The following is a 19,943-nucleotide window of genomic DNA, read 5'->3' as shown; positions in this document are numbered from 1 at the left end:
CGGCCGTCCATTGGATCTCATTGCTGTCGCGATTGAAAGCTGCTGCTTTGTTTTTACTTAATTTATTCAAAAAGCGCGTTATTGTTTTCCAAATTGTAGAGTGTCGCCTCTTGGTGATTCTATGCTCTTTGCTTTTTGTCGGACTGTTGTAATGTTTTGCTTTGTTTTTCAGCTAAGCTGTTGAGCAAAGAAGGACTTTTGAAGACAACCGCGGGTTATATTCACGAGTGCGCGCGTTATAATGTTTCCGGGTTGTTTTCTGAAAGTTTGTCTTGTTTGCATGTCAATCTAAATAAACTATACTCTTTCTAAACACCTGTCTCGTGTTTTATTTGTCCTCTACAGCAATGCACTGTCATGTTAGTCTGTTGAATGCATGTGTATGCAACATGGTTTGACAATACAGTAGTCTAACAAATAAATGGTTGTTATAAATGTACACTAGTCAACATTTGGTGTAGGTAATAAGTTAATCAAAGATGTCCTAAGACATAAGGGTTATGTTATGGTTGTTTCATAACTATATTTATTATTATTATTCTGTATGTTTAAAACCAGGAAATTATACTATATATTTAACATGTTATGAACTTACTGTTATTTTAAAATTTGCTTAACAAAATGTTCTAAGAAGACAAGAATGGGTCTTTTGGTTTTATGTCAACCTACAGTAGGATTATGGTTGCCTACAGCAGGAATAGGCTACATTTTTTTTAATGACCCAAATCAAGTAAAACGTCTCTTACTCAAGTACTTTTAGCATGCAAAAGTCAAATTTAAGTATATAAAATACAGTTTCCAACAACAAAATTTTGTCTTGTGAAAAAGACCAGTGTGGTGGTGAGAAAAAAGTAATATCAAGTTTATATATATATATATATATATATATATATATATATATATATATATATATATATATTTATTTATAAAAGAAGTTGAACAAGTTGTCATAATATTTAGTCATTAGATTATGTGACCGCTAGATGGCGCTCAATTAAAAGGAGTGTTAATTTTAAAGGAGCGCTACCCTGTACTAAAATGGCGACTCAATTGACGCATTCCTTCTAATAGACAACATCAGGGTAGGCGACATCCAATGTATATTTCTATGGGAGCCAACTTGTATTCACGTCATATCATGCTCAACTCTTATTACTCTTTTACGCTCTTCGAGAGTCTTGGCGAGATTTCAGAATGATATTTAGGAAACTATGAAGTAGCAGTACCGCCTGTGTACCATAGTTACACAATGCAGCATTTAGCTCGCTCGTAAACCTCGCTGTCATTGCCCCCTCAGAAAGAGTTTGTGCCCCCCCAGTTTTTATAAAGGATTGTTCACTCAAACTGAAAATTCTTAAATTTTCATTTTAAAGTACTCATTCATATGTGATCATATTTCTCACTTTATTTAGAATCTCAGGGCAAATGTTTAATCAGAAACGTAGAACTAAAAAATGAGTAATACGAAAATATAAAACACTTAAAAAAATGTATATATATATATATATATATATATATATATATATATATATATATATATATATATATATATATATATATATATATATAATAAAAATATATAGCTTAATAAAATGCTAAATGTAAACGTACTTTCAAGATTGCAACTTTCTCACAAATTTCCAATTTAAGCTTCTGTCTGCGTCCCTGTAATGGCCTGTATTTTTATATTAATTTAAATATAAATTAGGTTGAGTTTTATTATTTTTGAATCCCTTCACCTGATCTCAGGGTCTGATGGGAGCATTTTAGCTTAGCTTAGCATAAATCATTGAATCGGATTAGACCATTAGCATCTCACTGAAAAATGAACAAAGGGTTTCAATAATTTTCCTATTTGAAACTTGACTGATAATATAGCACCATTTCTGTAAATCCAATTAACAAGTTTACATAAATTGACCACATGTAAAGGACTATTTCTTTTTTCTTTTAGCTTAGCATAAATCATTGAATCAGATTAGACTATTAGCATCTCACATAAAATGACCAAACTGTTTCTTTTTTTTGTTTACATTTTAAAGTATGTATTTATTCATTTGTGATCATATTTCTTACTTCATTTAAAATCTGAGGGGAAAAAAATTTTATTATCAAAAATGTAGAAGCATACAAAAAATATTAATATCAAATTTTTTACAAATGTAACACGATTGCAGGCTCTTATTCAAGTTTCCGCCAGCGTCCCCATAATGGCATATAATATTGCGGACATATAAATTACGAAAACGTATTATCGTAATCGATGTATTTTGTGCATGGTCATGATAGAAACGACAGAGCATGATATGAAACTGTTTTTTTATTTTGTTCATATGATATCTTCATATTGCACAGCCCTCATAAACAGTAAAACAAACATGGCTTTTTATTTCTGGTCATCCAAATAAAGTCTTTTTTTTTTTCACAACTTATACGTGAAAATTGTCAAATTATGTACAATGAAAAACAAAAAAAAGCTTTCCCTGAACTACTGAAAAATCCAGCTTAAACCAGCCTAGGCTGGTTGGCTGGTTTTAGCTGGTCGACCAGGCTGGTTTTAGAGGGGTTTTGGCCTTTTCCAGGCTGGTTTCCAGCCATTTCCAGCCTGGTCTTAGCTAGTCAGGCTGGAAGCTGACCAGTTAAAACCAGCTTGACCAGCCTAGCCAGGCTGGGAGCCCAGCCAAAACCAGCTATGTCCAGCTTAAACCAGGCTGGTCAAGCTGGTTTTAGCTGGATTTAGCTGGTCAGTTTCCAGCCTGACCAGCTAAGACCAGGCTGAAAATGGCTGGAAACCAGCCTGGAAATGGCCAAAACCCCTCTAAAACCAGCCTGGTCGACCAGCTAAAACCAGCCAACCAGCCTAGGCTGGTTTAAACTGGATTTTTCTGCAGGGTATAAAACAAGAAAATTATTCAACTCAAGTGATGACAGTAGCTAAATACATTTAGAGACCATCCATTTCTATAATCCTTCATCTAGTCAGGCCAGTAACTAAGGGTCCATTTTGGTAGTTGACCAAATGACAGACAACCGAGTACAGTTGATTGACGCTGCCAGTAAGTGAAAGAGGGATTACCGTGCTAAATATCTTGTTCTCCTTCACCCTTCCAATTAGCTGCTCAACATGGAGTCTCAATTTTGCAAGGGACTGCATTTTCCTGACCTCTGACCCAGACATTTGTGCCCTGTTTGGCAGGATGCTAGGTGTGTGGACTTTGCAGGACACACAGTTTTCAACCAGGAAACCCTCATCCACCATTATTGCCATTTTTGGATTTACAAGAGCCTCGACACCAGAGTGCTTTACAATCTCTGGATCACTGATGGTGCCCTTGTAAAGGGATGAAACGAATGTTACAGCCCCGTGAGGAGCCATCCCAATCAACCCTTTAAAATTCCACTGAGGTTTGTAGGTAGAAAGTAAGTGACTCCGATGAGGGTTTGGTATCTGGCAACGCAGTTCAGCACAGTACAAAATCACCTGGGTGTCAGTGTAATGCTGGAAAACGGCAGGCATGTGAGCTTTGACTGTCTTCTTGTCCAGCCAAATGTCCACAGCTCTGAGGACCATATCCAGAAATGTAGCCCATGTGTTGATGATGCGGCTCACAGCGGATTGGTGGATTCTGAATCTGTGGGCCAAATCCCTCTGCATCAGGCCCAATGATAGGAAGGTCATGAACAGGAAAAACTCATCAATGGGTTGAAGAGACTGTGAAAATAAGACAAATCAGTTACAAAGTCAGAACTAGGTACAAAGGCAAAGAAGGTTTGACTGTAAAATAACAATGCATTATCTTAACCTCCTAGGGCTTAGTGGCCACATGCGTGGACAGCTCATTTCAGCTCTTAAGTGGCTATTTAAAATACTTTTTTTTAAAGATTTAGTTTTGGCCTTTATTAAGTGGATAGGACATTATTTTAGACAGGAAGCGAAGTGGGAGAGGGAGAGGGGTTGAGGACGGGAAATGTCCTTAAGCCGGGATTCGAACTCGGGACGCCCTGAAGTGCTACAGCACTATATGTCGACGAGCTATGTTTTGTATTTTGTTACTGCAGTTGAAGTGAGATTTTTTCAGGACACTTCTATACAGCTTAAAGTGACATTTAAAGGCTTAACCAGGTTAATTAGGGTAACTAGGCAGGTTAGGGTAATTAGGCAAGTTATTGTACAGGGTGGGCCATTTATATGGACACACCTTAATAAAATGGGAATGGTTGGTGATAACAATGTTCTGTTTGTGGCACATTAGTATATGTGAGGGGGCAAACTTTTCAAGATGGGTGGTGACCATGGTGGCCATTTTAAAGTCGGCCATCTTGGATCCAACTTTTGTTTTTTCAGTAGGAAGAGGGTCATGTGACGCATCAAACGTATTAGGAATTTCCCAAGAAAAACAATGGTGTGCTTGGTTTAACCGTAACTTTATTCTTTCATGAGTTATTTATTTATAAGTTCCTGACCACTTATAAGATTAGTTTTTTGTTATTTAATAGATATTTTATAGATAGTTTATAGATATTTCTATACAATTTTGAAATATATGTAGCATGTAAATGACATATTTCATTCCTCCGTGTACCACTAGAAGGAAGACTGCGTGCCACAGTTTGAGAACCACTGTTCTATACTGTACATAGTTTCTGTTCAGTGACAAGACTTTTGTCTAAGCAAAGTCAGATCTTACTGTCCTAATTAACTAATTAAAAATCAAAGCATGATTGTGTCTTATTTTGATAAAATAGGCGTAATCTAGAGGCCTTTGCCTTTCATATTAGTCCCTTCTGTTACCAAATGATCAACTAGAAGTTGAATTATTATTTGCCGTTCCTAAAACTTGAATAGGCGACAAGACTTTTGTCAGGTAGTGTACATTGCAGATCCGGCAATGTAATGTGGATGGGCACATTGCGATATCGATGTTGAAGCGATATATTGTGCAGCCCTAATATCAACTGATTTAAATGCAGATTAATACATTTACCGTTGCACCGGCAGTGTGAGGGAGCTCATCTATGTTGGCGGCAGCCCGTGCTCTGCTCATTTGCACAACCTTGCCAGCTGCTGGCTCAACCAACCTCCAAAAGGCCATTAGGTGGGCAAGAGTCGCAAACCTGTGGAACATATTAATATCGACAGTCTTGAGAAAGTTGTGTGAAATCAAAATTTACCGTAATTTGCTAGCGCACATTGTTATGGTGAACAATTAATCCATACAAGTTAATCCAAAAGGTTTGTTTTGTTAATCCTCAATCGAAGTCTGACTGTTTGCTTTCACATTTGGAGTGGCAGCCCTTCCCTGTTGACTTCAGTTTGATTGCTTCAGCTAAATTATTCTTAACCACGCCTCTCTTACTGTTAGTTTTGCTACGAGGGAATAATGTGCAAAAAGAAAGCCCCGATCCCACACTATATTTAGTTCCAGTTGGAAGTACATCAACATACTGAAATAAAAGCTTATGGTCAGGGCCGGAGCAAGCTGAACTGCCGCTCTAGGCTGAGGACGATTACGCTGCCCTCAATCCCAATGTGAAAACGAAAGTGACCGGTTATGTCACAAGTGAGGTGTCGCGGTCCTCTTTTCTGCCGCCCTATAAGCAGATATATCTGAGGAAAAAAAAGTATTGAAAAAAAAAAGTATTGAAAAATACTTATATACATAGAAACAAAAATAATAACTTAGTATACAATCAGACTACAGCGGGGGATCAGTACCAGAGAAAAATCATGAAATCTAACATTAAATCAAATATTTTGTTTTTAATTTGCATTAGAGACTTTTTCAAAGTTTCCATTTCTAATAAAAAGATATTACATTTTGGTGTAAATTTTGCAAATTTCTGTTCATGAATAACATATTTACCTTGTAAGATGTAGAAGTTAACAACAGACTCGAATGTTCTTTTTGTGTGTGGAAAAAGTGCAAATTACATGTTTTAAAGAGAGCCTGTCATTAACATTTCTTTGCCCAAATAGCACGTCTCTAGCATCATTCCAAAATTTAAGAGACATCACAGTTATACAAAAGATAGCTAATCCTCATGTATATTACAAAATGTGCAAGCATTATTAATATTCATGAATTTATATAAAGTAATTTACAAGGATTCATTTTGTGAAGTATTTTAAAGTCCACTCCTTTAACTTTATTTAAAAAAGGCTAAATTTAATGGGTATTGACCAGGTAGCATTCCAATTAATATCAATAATTTTTTTTATTCCAATAATATTTCCCTCTATGGGGATATATTGTGTTAAGACTGAAACAATTGTTTATTTTTTATTGTTATATGATGGAGAAAGTATGTCAAAACCGTACTGTTGACATCGTCAGCCTACCTGGTGTAAAACCTAATGTCATCATCGGATGCGGCGAACCTCTCCAAACAAAACCTGCTGCTCAGGGAAATCTCCTCTATGTGTTTTCGGAGACTCGCAATTTCCACAAGTAGATCCTCAGTGTGGTCTCGAGCTGCAGAGGTGGGGATGGAATCAAGGTGAGAAGTGTGAGCAATCGCATCCATAGAAGGGTCATCATCATCACTATGCAGTTGGTCTGTTTTTATCCTTTCCAAAACTGCAGGCTGTTCGGCTGGGGCGGTGAAGTTGTTCCAGTGAAAAAGCACCGGGATGGCTCCTTTCTCCAAACGCCTGTGTCCAACTGAAGTTAAAGGCTCGATCAGGTCGCTGCATTTGAAATGTCGGCTACACACCCGTTTCTTTGGGGTAACTTTAAAATTGTCCCGTCGAATATTAACCACCCACCTCTCCTGCGCATCTTTGTCTTTGGGAAACGTGTGGAAACTGAGGACTGAGTTGAACTTGGAAGATGCTGTACATTGCGGGACACAGCAGTGGAACTTGCTACTGCGCTCCCGTCTTTGAAACGTCGTTTTCGAACGCTTACACGTCATGGTTATGTACTCGACGCGAACATAAACACGCTTTACTAAATGAACAAAGTCCCTTTAAGGTATTCTATGGTCTTTGACATGAAGCATTAACACATTTAGTACGATCGGCGGAAGTAAACTAGTGTCCTTCTTCATCTTCTTCTTTAGGTTTTAACGGCAGCTGGCATCCTGTTTGTATCATTACTGCCCTCTTCTGTACTATTTTCCTCTTACTCCATCAGGAGAAAGTAATATTTGCTGGGTTATATTTAAAATTATGCTGTGAAACCCCACAAGATGGCAGTACTGCTTAAAAGTTAGCATTGTGTCATGTTCTGCGTTACACAAAAACAGCAAGCTGATTTTTACCAATATCTTTTACCGTTTTTGAACAGCAGATTGAAAAATGTCAAGTCATCTTTATTTCTGTAGCACGTGTGTCTAATAGTGGCTTCAAAGCAGCTTTAGAGAAAGGGCAGGATAAATAGTACAATATCCATACTGAAAAAAACAGCTTAAACCAGCCTAGGCTGGTTTTAGCTGGTCGACCAGGCTGGTCTCAGAGGGGTTTTGGCCACTTCCAGGATGGTTTCCAGCCATTTCCAGCCTGGTCTTAGCTGGTCAGGCTGGGAGATGACCAGCTAAAACCTTTAAATCGCTGTAATTCATTACACACGTGCACTGTTTTGAAACATTTCAAACTTGTGAAACTCACTCTTGATCACATTTGATGATGATTAATGATCCTAGCAAACTGAACAGACCTTTTATTTTGCGCACGTCCCGTCTTGTTGATATGATTATACACGTGACTACCGGGACATGTTAATACGCAGCTGTCAATCAATTCGCTGGGCAGGGGGACCGCACTCCTACATCAAGTTGCGGTCGGCCTGAAAACCGATCCAATTGGTCCACCGTTTTATATTGTTAAATTGAAAAAAAAAGGACTGGGTGTGTCTATATCACCCCAATATGACGGTCTATACACTATACCAACACATATGTGTGTCCAAACAGCTTGAAACGTTTTTTTTTCACCATAGGTGCACTTTTTGGGTGGTATAATAATATATAAAAAATAAAGTACAAACAGTCAATATTATTAGCCCCTGTAAAATTCTAGTTACAGACATCAAAACGTCTAGCATCTTGACTAATTAACTTGCATAGTTAACCTGTAGGTAAGCCTTCAAATTGCACTTTAATGATGAAAATCAACGTTTGTAGGCTGTTTGGAAAGGACTGTGTGCAGATATAGTCTGTCCACAGTCATATTGGAGTGATATAAACACAACAAGTCTTTTTAAAAAATTTCCTGACCATAAAATAGGACCCAAATCCTAGAGATTTTGAGGCCTATTGCAACGTGCTGTAGAAATGCAATTTTCCCTGCTCACTGAATTGATTGACAGGCACCATGTTTCTACAATAGCATGTTTACACACGGTCACAGAACATTTTTTGCCAATAAACTGGGATTCAAATATTTGTGCCAACTCTCTGTGATTTTTATAAGTTTTAAACGTTTTAAAAAAAGAACGTTTGTAATATAATAAAGTAAAATTGCTATTTAATTCTTAACCGCTATAATCACCACAGCCGCAAGGTGTCAGTAAACACTAACATTTGTGTGTGTACTGCAAATGGCATTTGTGTGAGACTCATCATTTCAGAAAGGCTTGAATAGACTCCACCACAAATACATGAAATAAACTTACTTGCTATTTTTGATGAGCTTTATTTCAGCTTAATTCATGTCTGACTATCACTGACTGCTGTTTATCTGAGGTAACGCATGATGAGAAGCAGACACGCACGTGGGAACAATAGACAGGGAGAAGCAGCACATTTACATTTAAAGCCTGGTTTATACTTTTGCGTCAAGTGACCGGCGTAACCCACGGCGCATGCAACGCTGTACATTCATACTTCAACGCGCTGGCTGCGTCCGAAACCGCATACTTCCATACTATATAGTACGCCAAAATCAGTATGCGAGCCGAGTAGTATGTCCGAATTCATAGAATTCGAAAATAAGTATACGAGAAATACCCGAATGACTTACTACTTCCGGCGAGATTCAGGAGTGCGCATCCCATGCATACTGCGCTATCCCATGATGCCCCGCGAGCGAATTCATGAATGGAAGTTAAGCGATGCAACTGATGCTGGTAGGTCACGTGGCCATGACAAAATGGCGGATGTAGTACGTCCAAATTCCATTCATACTTTTTACATTCATACTGGATAGAACGTACTTTTCTAACGGCCGAGTAGTACGTTTAAATTCAAATGCAGTACCTACTGAGTAGTAGGCGGTTTCGGACGCAGCTGCTGTCTCTGTTGGTCTGCATTAACACTTCCGAAATATAGTCTATAGTTGGCAGTGAGGTGTTTATGTTCCTCTGTGTCGAGTTTCTTCGCTGGTGTTTTGTTTTTCCTGAACACTTCTTGAATGTACAAGTGGCTCAAACTCACTCATTTTGAGACAGGAACCGGCAGACGTGCAACAACTTTAACTATGAGGTAAACACAAAACAAAACTTTCCATCCGGAGCTCCTTCACAGGACTCTACCATACCTGTCAAGCCTCCTGTTTTTCCCGGGATTCTCCTGTATTTTTACTGTTCTATCCCGCTATCATCCCGTAAAGGTATTTTCCCGTGTTTCTCCCTTATTTTCAGTCTCTCTCTAAACAGCCGAGCCTCCCTATACCGCTGAACCACCAGGGGTCGCCCCATGCTCTAAAACGTGAGTTTTTTAAAACGTGAGTCCCTTATTATGATGGGCATATCCCTTATTTTCACATTCCAATGTTGACAGGTATAGACTTCACACTTGTAAACAATCGCTCCATCGAGTTTGCACTGCTCGTGCGGCTCTCTGTCCCGCCCAGACTCGTCAGTGATACCAAGCCGACCAATCACAGAGCTTGCGCTACGCATCGTTGCGACGTGTAGTTAAATTTTTTCAGAGGTGCACGTCAGCGACGCCAATGACCACGGCGTAGGGCTATGCGTCAACTCGTAGGCTGCACCGTAGTATACGTGTGTGCTTGACACAGAAGTTTAATCAGCCTTAAAGCGACAGGCTACAAAAACAGCCACACTATACTCAGACACCAAAATGGGCAGATTCTGGAGGCTACAATTAATTATCTGATGGGTATTTAGAGCTGAAACTTTACAGACACATTCTGGAGACACCGAAGGCACACATCTTGTAAAAGATGTCAAATTTAAGGTAAATATCTTGGAAAATACATTGTAAAATATTATGGCTTCATGGGAAATCTAAAGTAAATTACTTAATTAACCTAGAATGGTTTAAAAAGCGCTGGAAAAATCTGTTGAAAAGCACTTGGGAAATGTTTGAAAAAGAATTTAAATATCACTTGAGGGCTAGACATTTTGTCTTCGCCTTAATATCTGCTATATAAAAACCTCAGAAGAACTCTTTTTACATACAGTATGTTCAGAATAAATCAGTCGTAAATATTCTGAACGATTATGCAAATTGACACATGTATTACTTTCAAACACTCCGGTTTTAGCTCCACACAGGTCTTGATTCTATAATTAAACAACTCTCCTCTCCTGTGTGAATTTCCGCAATGTTTCAGATTTGCTTTTCAATTACGGTTAAAACAGATCCTTGCCTTGAATAGTGGCTTGCATGAGTAAGGTTGGCTGCTAGGCAACCACTCATTAGCACAACTAAAGATCATCAAGTTATTACCTAATTAATAATGATCAGGTAATTCTATGATTACGCTATCGTCAATCGCCATCCTCTGCAGAAACCGAACAACATACATCTGAAAAACAAATGCTAACCAAAACATTACAGTCAAAGGGTTTCTGTTCTGCTAACATACACTGTGGGCCTAAATTAGAGAGTCATTTATGTCATCATATCCACCAACACAATTACTTACGCTTGCTATAACGTCGAGTCCTTCTTGTAAACAAGAAAATTAAGAAGAGCTTAAAGACTGCTCCAGTGCCGTCAGAGACCCAGTGGAATATAACCGCTGCGGTGTGATTATTAAAATGAGAATCTAATGATTTGCCTCTGCCAAGGTCAGACGAGGCTTAATTAGGAAAAATGCAATCAGCGACACCGTGCCTTGCTCTAAATGCAGTTTGGGCCTGTGCCAGCTTCAGCTCGAGACATGTTTTGTTATTAAAGGATGGCTGCCATCTTGTGCTGCCGTTTGAAATGTGTCCATGATGGGGAAACTCCTGGGGTTAACAGGAAGTTGAATATTATTCAAATCGAGCGAAGATACATTACAAAACGTTACAGGAAATACATCAGAAGATTGGAAAAAATATATACAGTTGAAGTAAGAATTATAAGCCCCCCTGTTTACTGTCTCACCAATTTCTGTTTAAAGGAGAGCAGATTTTGTTCAAAACATTTCTAAACATAATAGTTTTAATAAATCATTTCTAATAACTGATTTATTTTATCTTTGCCATGATGACAGTAAATAATATTTGACTAGATGTTTTTCAGGACACTTCTTTACAGCTTAAAGTGACATTTAAAGGCTTAACTAGGGTTAACTAGGCAGGTTAGGGTAATTAATTAGGTAAGTTATTGTAAAACAATAATTTGTTCTGTAGACTGTCGAAAAAAATACAGCTTAAAGGGGCAAATAATTTTGACCTTAAAATGGTTCTTAATAAATTAAAAACTGCTTTTATTCTAGCCGAAATAAAACAAATAAGACTTTCTCCAGAAGAAAAAATATTATCAGACATACTGTGAAAATTTCCTTGCCCTGTTAAACATCCTTTGGGAAATATTTAAAAAAAGAAAGGAAAATTCAAAGGGGGCTAATAATTCTGACTTCCGCTGTATATAATGCAGCAAGTTCAATTAGCGCTCTCCTCTCCAATGTTTATATTGCATTGTGGCTATCAGACTTTGGTTTTGGTTTGTGCAGTCAGCCTGATCTCACGAGAAAACATAAGTATTTTACATTTTGCCAGTTTAGTGGCTAATTCGTACGAATTCGTACGAGTTCAGTCGTACGAAATAGTACGATTTTAAAAAGGAGGCGTGGCACCTAACCCCACCCCTAACGGTTGGCCGTGATTGGGGGATAAGCAAATCTTACTAAATTGTACGAATTAGATCGTACGAATTCATACGAATTAGCCACTAAATAAAAAGGTTACGAATTGCCGTGAGATTGTGTTGGTGCAGTAGCTATACTACAAAAGTGCCACAAAAATTTCAAAATGTAAATTAATTTTATGCAAAAAAAAAAAAGGTTAGTAGTAAGAGTAGTGTGTAGTGGTAGGGAAAGTAATGTGAGGATCTAGCAGCAGCTGTGTTTATTTGAGCAGACTAACAAAACTAAACTAGCTAGTATGGGAAATGAGCAATAGTAAGGGCATTACATACACTGGGACAACAAGAAACTAAACAAGGAACAGGTGAACATAATAAAAATGTTTATTTATTTATTTATTTTTACATAAATTCATAACATTGAGGGAAGCAGACATTATTATTCTAGACCCAAAACACACACACCTGTGAATTGTAGGATCCTTCAAGATAGGCTCATTCTGAAAATGTACCCCTATATACATTTCAGCGACACCGTGTCTTGTTCTAAGTGCAGTTTGGGCCTGTGCCAGCTTCAGCTCGAGACATGTTTTGTTATTAAAGGATGGCTGCCATCTTGTGCTGCTAATGTGGCCATGATGGGGAAACTCCTGGGGTTAATAGAAGTTGAATATTATACAAATCTGATGTATAATCAGATTTCATTTTGCCATAAGTGCCAAATCTTTGCTTTAAATGGCCCATATATGAATTTGAATCTTTTGCCTCCTTTTGCAAATGTACACGTGGGTAGCTTCCGGCTTACATTCATTATGTCTGGGCCAAAGGAAGACCACCAGTGCTGCATAAGTGGCCGACATTCGTATGCTATCCGGGATCTATTTCTTTTTTAAAAAAATTCTAAATTCTTGAATCTTAGAGCAGTCCCCCAAAAATGTGGGTATGATCTCTAATTTACCACATTTTCTCTAACACAAAGCAACAGGTGGTTTTTTTACATATGTAGAAATTACAAAATATTAACCTATCTCAAGACTTGATTCCTGATTAGTAATTTACATTGTGAAGTACTTAATTTGGACAACTTTGAAGGCATTTTTTTTAAAGTATTAAATGTTTTCCTACCCTCAGATTCGAGATTTTAAAATAGCTGTATCCTAGCTTAAGATCATTAACATCAATGGAAAGCTTATTTATTCAGCTTTCAGATGAAATTTGTATTACAATGACACTTAATAATGGTTTTGTGATAGTCTGCATTAACCTGAAGTTCAGTATCTTCATGTTCTTCCAACTAATTTGTATTGATTATAAAATAATGCTTCTTACCTATAAAGCTTTAAATAATCTAGCTCCTGTTTATCTAACCAACCTTTTGTCTTGCTACAATCCAAGCTGCTCTTTAAGATCTTAAAACTCAGGGCTTCTGGTAGTACCTAGAACAGCAAAGTCAACTAAAGGAGGTCGAGCCTTCTCATTTATGGCTCCTAAACTATGGAATAGCCTTCCTCTCTTAGTTCAAAACTAGATTAAAGACCTATCTGTTTAGTAAAGTATAATCTCAATGCATCACATAATGGTATGATGCATGAATGTGCCTCACACAGGTTTCTGCATCTTGCTTATATACACTATGAACAGCAGCTACGCTAATTATTCTCTTTATTCTCTATTGTCACCAGGAGATACTCATCCCGAGGCCCTCAGAGACTATGCAGTGCCACTGATGTGATCCAAGACCAGCGACGTGATGATCCTAAGGTTTCCATAATCCTGGACCAGGCCGTATCCTGAGCAGCTGCTGTGGTGGTGAGGGAGGAGTGGAGAGCATGAGACCGATTCCTGAGGTGCTCCGTGGACAGATGAGTCTCGCTGACATCCAGCTTCTCCAGCGCCTAGACTGCAGCTCTGCACAAGACGTTTGGCCATAGGAGAAATGGTCGTGCTAAACTGCTTTGACACAATTTACTTTGTAAAAGCGCCATACAGAAAAAGGTGATTTGAAATTTAATTGAAATAGAATATAGGTGCAACTTTTATGGATCATTCCCTCATAGCAAACTAACGGTAAGAGAGGGTATTAACATGCAGTCTCAGGTTGACGTCAACAAGGATTATTTATTCACCTTAAGAATAACGATGTTAGCTAGCAAAATAAACATTTAAATTTAGATTTCAAACACACTTTAAATAGCAACAGAACTAATTGGTAGAGGATGGCTGTCTTCAGAATTTCATTCCATCAAACGTGTGTCCTTGAAATGGTAAGACTTTCCATCACTTGCTATTTTGTATTAGAATGTGTTCTCTTTCTATTGTGAAGAAAACCCAGCAGTGTCACAGCATCACTCTGGAGCTCAGCCTGCCTGCCTGAATATGTGTGTGTGTGTGTGTGCTTTTCCTCGTCTGACCCAGTTTCTGTGCTTGAGCTGCTGCCACTGGTGCTGGGGGAGGTCCTTTCACATCCTGCTCATGCTGAACAGGCCGATCCATCCCCAGAGTCGATCTGCCTCTCTACCATGCACACATATCACACCATTAACAGCTGTCATTTCACAAATATAGCAGTTTATGCAATATTCCGGGAATATGCTGCTTGAGGGCAAAGCTTCAGGTCTGTAGTGTTGACGGGGAGATTCAAACCTGCAAGTGACAGGATTTGGTGTTGAATATAAATTCGCTGCTGGTGTTTTTTTTTTTTTTACTAAAATACTGTAAAAGCTCATTTCTCAACGTATATAGTAGCGATCTTACACTGTGTTTTTCCGTTTAGAGCACAGAATGATTTACCCTGTGATTCAGTCCATATCTGTGTGATGTGCTGGGCTGCAGAGAAATGGATTCAGACCAATTCCGTGGCGCTTAGGAAAATCCGACATGGATCTGCTGCTATCTGAGATGGGTAGATGGTTTAAGAAATCAGAATTGTAAAAAATATTCCTGAAGACTGTAGAAAGGATAGCAATCCTGAAAGAAAAAGGAGTTTTAAAAGGATCGTTCAGCCAAAAATGGTAATTATCTGATTGTTTACTCTCCTTTGTGTGATTTTAGCAACACAATCACACGGTAACACATTTCATACACAGTGGCAATTCAAAGTGCTTTACATAAACAAAAATAAAAAAGACAAGCATAAGAAAATAAAAAACAAATAATTCAAATGATTAAAAACAGATTCAAATATTAATTATTATTAATAATTATAAAAGAAAGACAATAGTGTGATCTGTCGGACGTAGCACAGTGCTCATTCAGTAAATGCAGAGCTAAACAGATGTGTTTTCAGGGTGCTTTCACACCTGCCTTATTTAGTTCGATTAAATCGCACTAGAGTTCGTTTTACCTTTTGGTACGGTTCGTTTGGGCAGGTGAGAATGCAGCAGTCGTACTCGAGTGTGCACCAAAAGCGGACCAAACAAGCGTACCGAGACCTGCTTGAAGAGGTGGTCTCGGTATGCTTTCAAACGAACCCTGGCGCGGTTCGTTTGTGGTGAGAATATGATACGTACTAAAACAGGTCCAACCGCAAAAACTACTGCGCGTTTTGGACTAATTCAGCTGTCGTAGGCCGATGCGCTGTGCATTATGGGATATGGAGGAAAAATATTTGTTGACAGCGCTTTACCAACAGAGAGAGAGGGGAAAACATTACCTGATGGATCGTTGGTGATATTTCCGCATGATGACCATGTCACAGTTTAGCTAAATTAATTCACGTCTCCTCCTGAAGTGACGAGCAATGCATTAAACACTGTTTTCCAGCCGCGGCCGCGCTTCATTTTCAAAATGTAAAGTTTGTCTAAAGCAGGGACACAATCAGCCAGCGCAGTCGTCCCTCCAGAGTAAAAGGTTTTGTTTACCTGCGGGAGTTCACTGGCATTTTCCCGCACGTGAATTCTGACCAATCAATAAGCAGTTTAGGAAATATGTTCAACAACATCTGGCCAATGAGAGATGTGGATTTTGTCAGATGACTGCATTTTGGTTCGTTTCAACTGGTTCGGACCAAAGCCAGCAGTGTGGTGTGAAAACGACCCAAAGACGGCAGAAGATGCAACAATGTATCATTTATTGCGTTTGGTCCGGACCAAATGAAGCGAACTACAGATGTGAAAGCACCCTAAGTCTTGATTTGAATGTGCCTAATGTTGGAGCACATCTGATTATTTCTGGAAGCTGATTCCAGCAGCAGGGGGCGCTGTTAGTAGCCGAAGACTGATTCAACCTGCTTTGACTGAACTCTTGGTATTTCTAGTTTATTTGATCCTAAAAATCTGAGTGATCAATTAGGTTTGTATTCAGTGAGCATATCTGTAATGTATTGTGGTTCTAGGCCATTTAGTGATTTATAGACAAGTAATAATACTTTAAAATCTATTCTGAAGGTTACCGGGAGCCAGTGTAAAGACCTGAGGACAGGTGTGATGTGCTCGGATTTCCTGGTTCTGGTCAGAATCCTGTCCGCAGCGTTCTGGATGATCTGCAACTGTCTGACTGTCTTTTTGGGAAGGCCAGTGAGGAATCTATTACAGTAATCCACCCTACTGCTGATAAAAGCATGAACAAGTTTCTTGATGTCCTCACTGGAAACAAAGCATCTGATTCTTGCAATGTGTGCACAGTACGTAAAGCTATACGGCTGCAGGCGCCACTGCTGTTGAGTACTCAAGGAACTTCAAAATGTATTTTAAGTGCCTCGACCCTTCAAAGAAGGGGTTCCTTGAGGAACCACTGACAGTCTATGCTGTACTTGCAGGACCCTTTTGCAGTAATTGGGATCCTTCAAGCTCTTTTGGTCAATACTGAGGTTCTGGAGTCACTGTTTTTCTTACACTAAGACCTTGGAGCACTTTGAAAGATATTAGAGGAACTCAAAATCCAACAAAAAAAAGGGAGTTACTGTAAGATCTGTAAACTTATATAATGGTTTCTGGTGGATCTCTCTACTAAAAGCCGAGAGGAATCAAGACTTTTTGTGACAATTAAATTGGACAATGGTAGAGACCAGAAAATTCATTCATTTTCTTTTAGGGCTTAGTCCCTTTATTCATCAGCGGTCGCCGCAGCGGAATGAACCGCCAACTTATCCAGCGGATGCCCTTCCAGCTGCAACCCATCACTTGGAAACACGTATACTCTCTAATTCACACACATGCACTACGGACAATTTAGTCTACACAAATCACCTATAGCGCATGTCTTTGGACTTGAGTGGGAAACGAGAGCACCCGGAGGAAACCAACACAAGGAGAACATTCAAACTCCACACAGAATGGCCAACTGACTCAGATGAGGCTAAAAACCAGCAACCTTCTTGCTGTGAGACAACAATGCCATGTTAGCGGTGTCGCCTCAAAGCAATAAGGTGGTTCGAGTCCTGGCTGGGCTAGAAGGCTCTGTGTTCATGTGGGTTTCCTCAAGGTGCTCTGATTTTCCTTCGTGGTCCAGTAAACTAAACTGGCCATAGTGTATGAGCATGTGCGAATGAGAGAGTGTGTGGATGTTACCCAGTGTACTCTCAATGGGTTGTGGCTGATAAGGCATCCGGCACATAAAACATATGACAGAGTAATTGGTGGTTCATTCCTCTGTGCCGACCCCTGATAAATCAGGGACTAAGAAGGAAAGTAAGTGGGTAACACTTATGACTGGCTCAAATTGTGTGAAACTGTGGGGGGTCTTCTTAGGCCAGGGGTGTCCAAACTCGGTCCTAGAGGGCTGGTGTCTTGCAGGGTTTAGCTCCAACACCACCTGCTAGTAAGTTTCTCTTGTAAAGCTGCGGTCACACCATAGTTTGAGTTTGCGAAATTCTGTCGTACAGCGCTGCGAAAAGGAGCGGGATCAAACAAGATGATTAGACATTTAAAAAGCGAGCGATTGCTCCATATTTTACATATCAGTCCAGAAAGGTCATGTTTTGACCCTCGATTGGTCTCATGCAGTCAAGCGATGCAATTTCGCAGGTCAGAGTTCACCAAGCTTGACCTTTGCACCGCAGCATCCTGCAAAACTTGACGCATGACCCTGTGTTTCCGGTCTGACCATTCGCGTGCGTATGAATGGAAGTCATGGGAGGAAAAGCCCAGTGTGACCACAGCTTAAGAGCTTGACTACCTGGTTCAGGTGTGGTTGAGTAGGGTTGGAACTAAACTCTTCAGGACACCGGCCCTTCAGGACTGAGTTTGAACCCCCCTGCGCTAGACCATAACCTTGTGACTTTTCAGAACGTTAAAGGCTTTTTCAGTCTGTAAATTTACTACAGCGGTTATAAACAATCATTCATTTGTTTTCCTTCGGCTTAGTCCCTTATTTATCAGGGGTCACCACAGCAGATTGAACCGCCAACTATAGCTGTAAGAACAATTATCTTACTGTCGTCCTGACTTAAGGTGAACATAAGAATCCTCAATGCATCATGCAGTGATCTGTAAATGAAAATCATCCACAAAAAAAAGTTTGCGTCACATGATTCAATTTCATTTAAAAATAAAAACTTCAAAAACAATCAAATTAACTAATTTAGATGAGTTTATTACAAAATTGTGACAAAAAATGCACACAAATCTTGTGTGGTGCTGCTTTGACGCGATGCCCCAAAATTATATCTATCCTAGTTTTTAATGAAACGAATAATTTATGAACATTCATACATTTTTCAATCCCATTTAAGAAATTTAACCTTTTTAAAAAAATGCCCAAAACAATTAATACATCTAACAAAAATTCATATTTCATATATAAATAAAAGAACCAACCTTCTTATTATTAAAAGGTATTAGTGTATATGATAAGAAATGCAACAACAAACTCTTCGAATTCTCCAACAAAAAAAAAAATCAAACTGCTCCAAGAGGGAAATCGTATTGGTCAGCGTTAACAGAAGATATTGACTGGAAAAGAACATGGCTTCTCCCATATAAATATGTTATCCCAAGAAGCAAAGGAAGTCCATTTTAAAATTCTGCACAAAATATACCCGGTCGATGCATTTATCTCAAAATTTACTGATATTGCAGTTACTCGTCCTTTCTGTCAGGAAAATGAGGAAACTTCGACTCGCATGTTTTTTACATGTAAAATCTTACTCAAGTTTTGGTCAGATCTATATATTTATTTAAACAAATTACAATCAACAAAACAAATCTTTGAAATTGAAAGATATTATTTGTTATATAGTCCCTTTATTAATCCGGGATCGCCACAGCGGAATGAACCGCAAACTTATCCAGCACGTTTTACGCAGCGGATGCCCTTCCAGCCGCAACCCATCTCCAACACACTCACACACTACCGACAATTTAGTCTATCCAATTCACCTGTACCACATGTCTTTGGACTGTGGGGGAAACCCACACGAAGGCAGGGAGAACATGCAAACTCCACACAGAAATGCCAACTGAGCCGAGGTTCGACCCAGCGACCTTCTTGCTGTGAGGCGACAGAACTACCTACTGTGCCACTGCCTCGCCATGAAGAATATATATATATATATATATATATATATATATATATATATATATATATATATATATATATATATATATATATATATATATATATATATATATATATTACTTTTTATATGGTATGCAAAAAATTGTATCCACAAACAAAATTTCGGAAATCCTTTACCTCATTTGCCAATTGTTAATTGAAATTGATTTCTTGCTTAAAGCAAAAATTCTGCAAGTTAATAGAAACTTATGAAAATATCATGCTTCCAGTAAGTTAGTTTTTAATACTTTCTGTGTTTTTTATTTACTTTTGTACTGTCCCCTTTCTTTATTTTATTCTCTTTTTTCTTTTCTTTATTTAATTTTTTCTCTTTCTATTACTTTCTGTTCTTATCACTTTGTATTTGTATGTACTTGTGTTCCAGTCTCCTACATATTACTTCCTGATTTATATTGTACATTTCTTCTTTTCTAAATAAAAGTTTATTTAAAAAAAAAAAAAGTTTT

At 38.5% G+C, this 19,943-nt stretch overlaps 1 protein-coding gene and 1 long non-coding RNA gene across 9 annotated transcripts; both read right to left on the bottom strand.

The window, feature by feature from the left end:
* Positions 1–2,304: 2,304 nt before the first annotated feature.
* On the bottom strand, positions 2,305–7,038 carry si:dkey-60a16.1. 8 transcript variants are annotated; one of them, XR_012396310.1, is made up of 5 exons: positions 6,767–7,038; positions 6,341–6,662; positions 4,986–5,115; positions 2,826–3,712; positions 2,305–2,515 (listed from the first exon to the last, which is right to left on the bottom strand). XR_012396310.1 is itself a non-coding variant. In XM_009294546.5 (4 exons), exons 1-4 carry the CDS (start codon positions 6,777–6,779, stop codon positions 2,972–2,974), a joined length of 1,206 nt encoding a protein of 401 aa, XP_009292821.2. In that variant the 5' UTR covers positions 6,780–7,038; the 3' UTR covers positions 2,305–2,971. The 8 variants fall into 8 exon arrangements, 2 of the variants coding, with proteins under 2 accessions (XP_009292821.2, XP_003200716.3); XR_012396311.1 differs by having other exon boundaries at positions 2,861–3,712; XR_012396312.1 differs by having other exon boundaries at positions 2,902–3,712.
* Positions 7,039–14,082: 7,044 nt separating this feature from the next.
* LOC141379524 (uncharacterized) lies at positions 14,083–18,783 on the bottom strand. Its single transcript, XR_012396333.1, has 3 exons — positions 16,392–18,783; positions 14,773–14,875; positions 14,083–14,625 (listed from the first exon to the last, which is right to left on the bottom strand). It is a non-coding gene; the product is annotated as an uncharacterized lncRNA (long non-coding RNA).
* Between the last annotated feature and the right edge of the window lie 1,160 nt (positions 18,784–19,943).

This window comes from Danio rerio, chromosome 20 (assembly GCF_049306965.1).
Source record: "Danio rerio strain Tuebingen ecotype United States chromosome 20, GRCz12tu, whole genome shotgun sequence".
Classification (NCBI taxonomy): Eukaryota; Metazoa; Chordata; class Actinopteri; order Cypriniformes; family Danionidae; genus Danio; species Danio rerio.
This window is presented reverse-complemented; position numbering and strand designations above follow the sequence as displayed.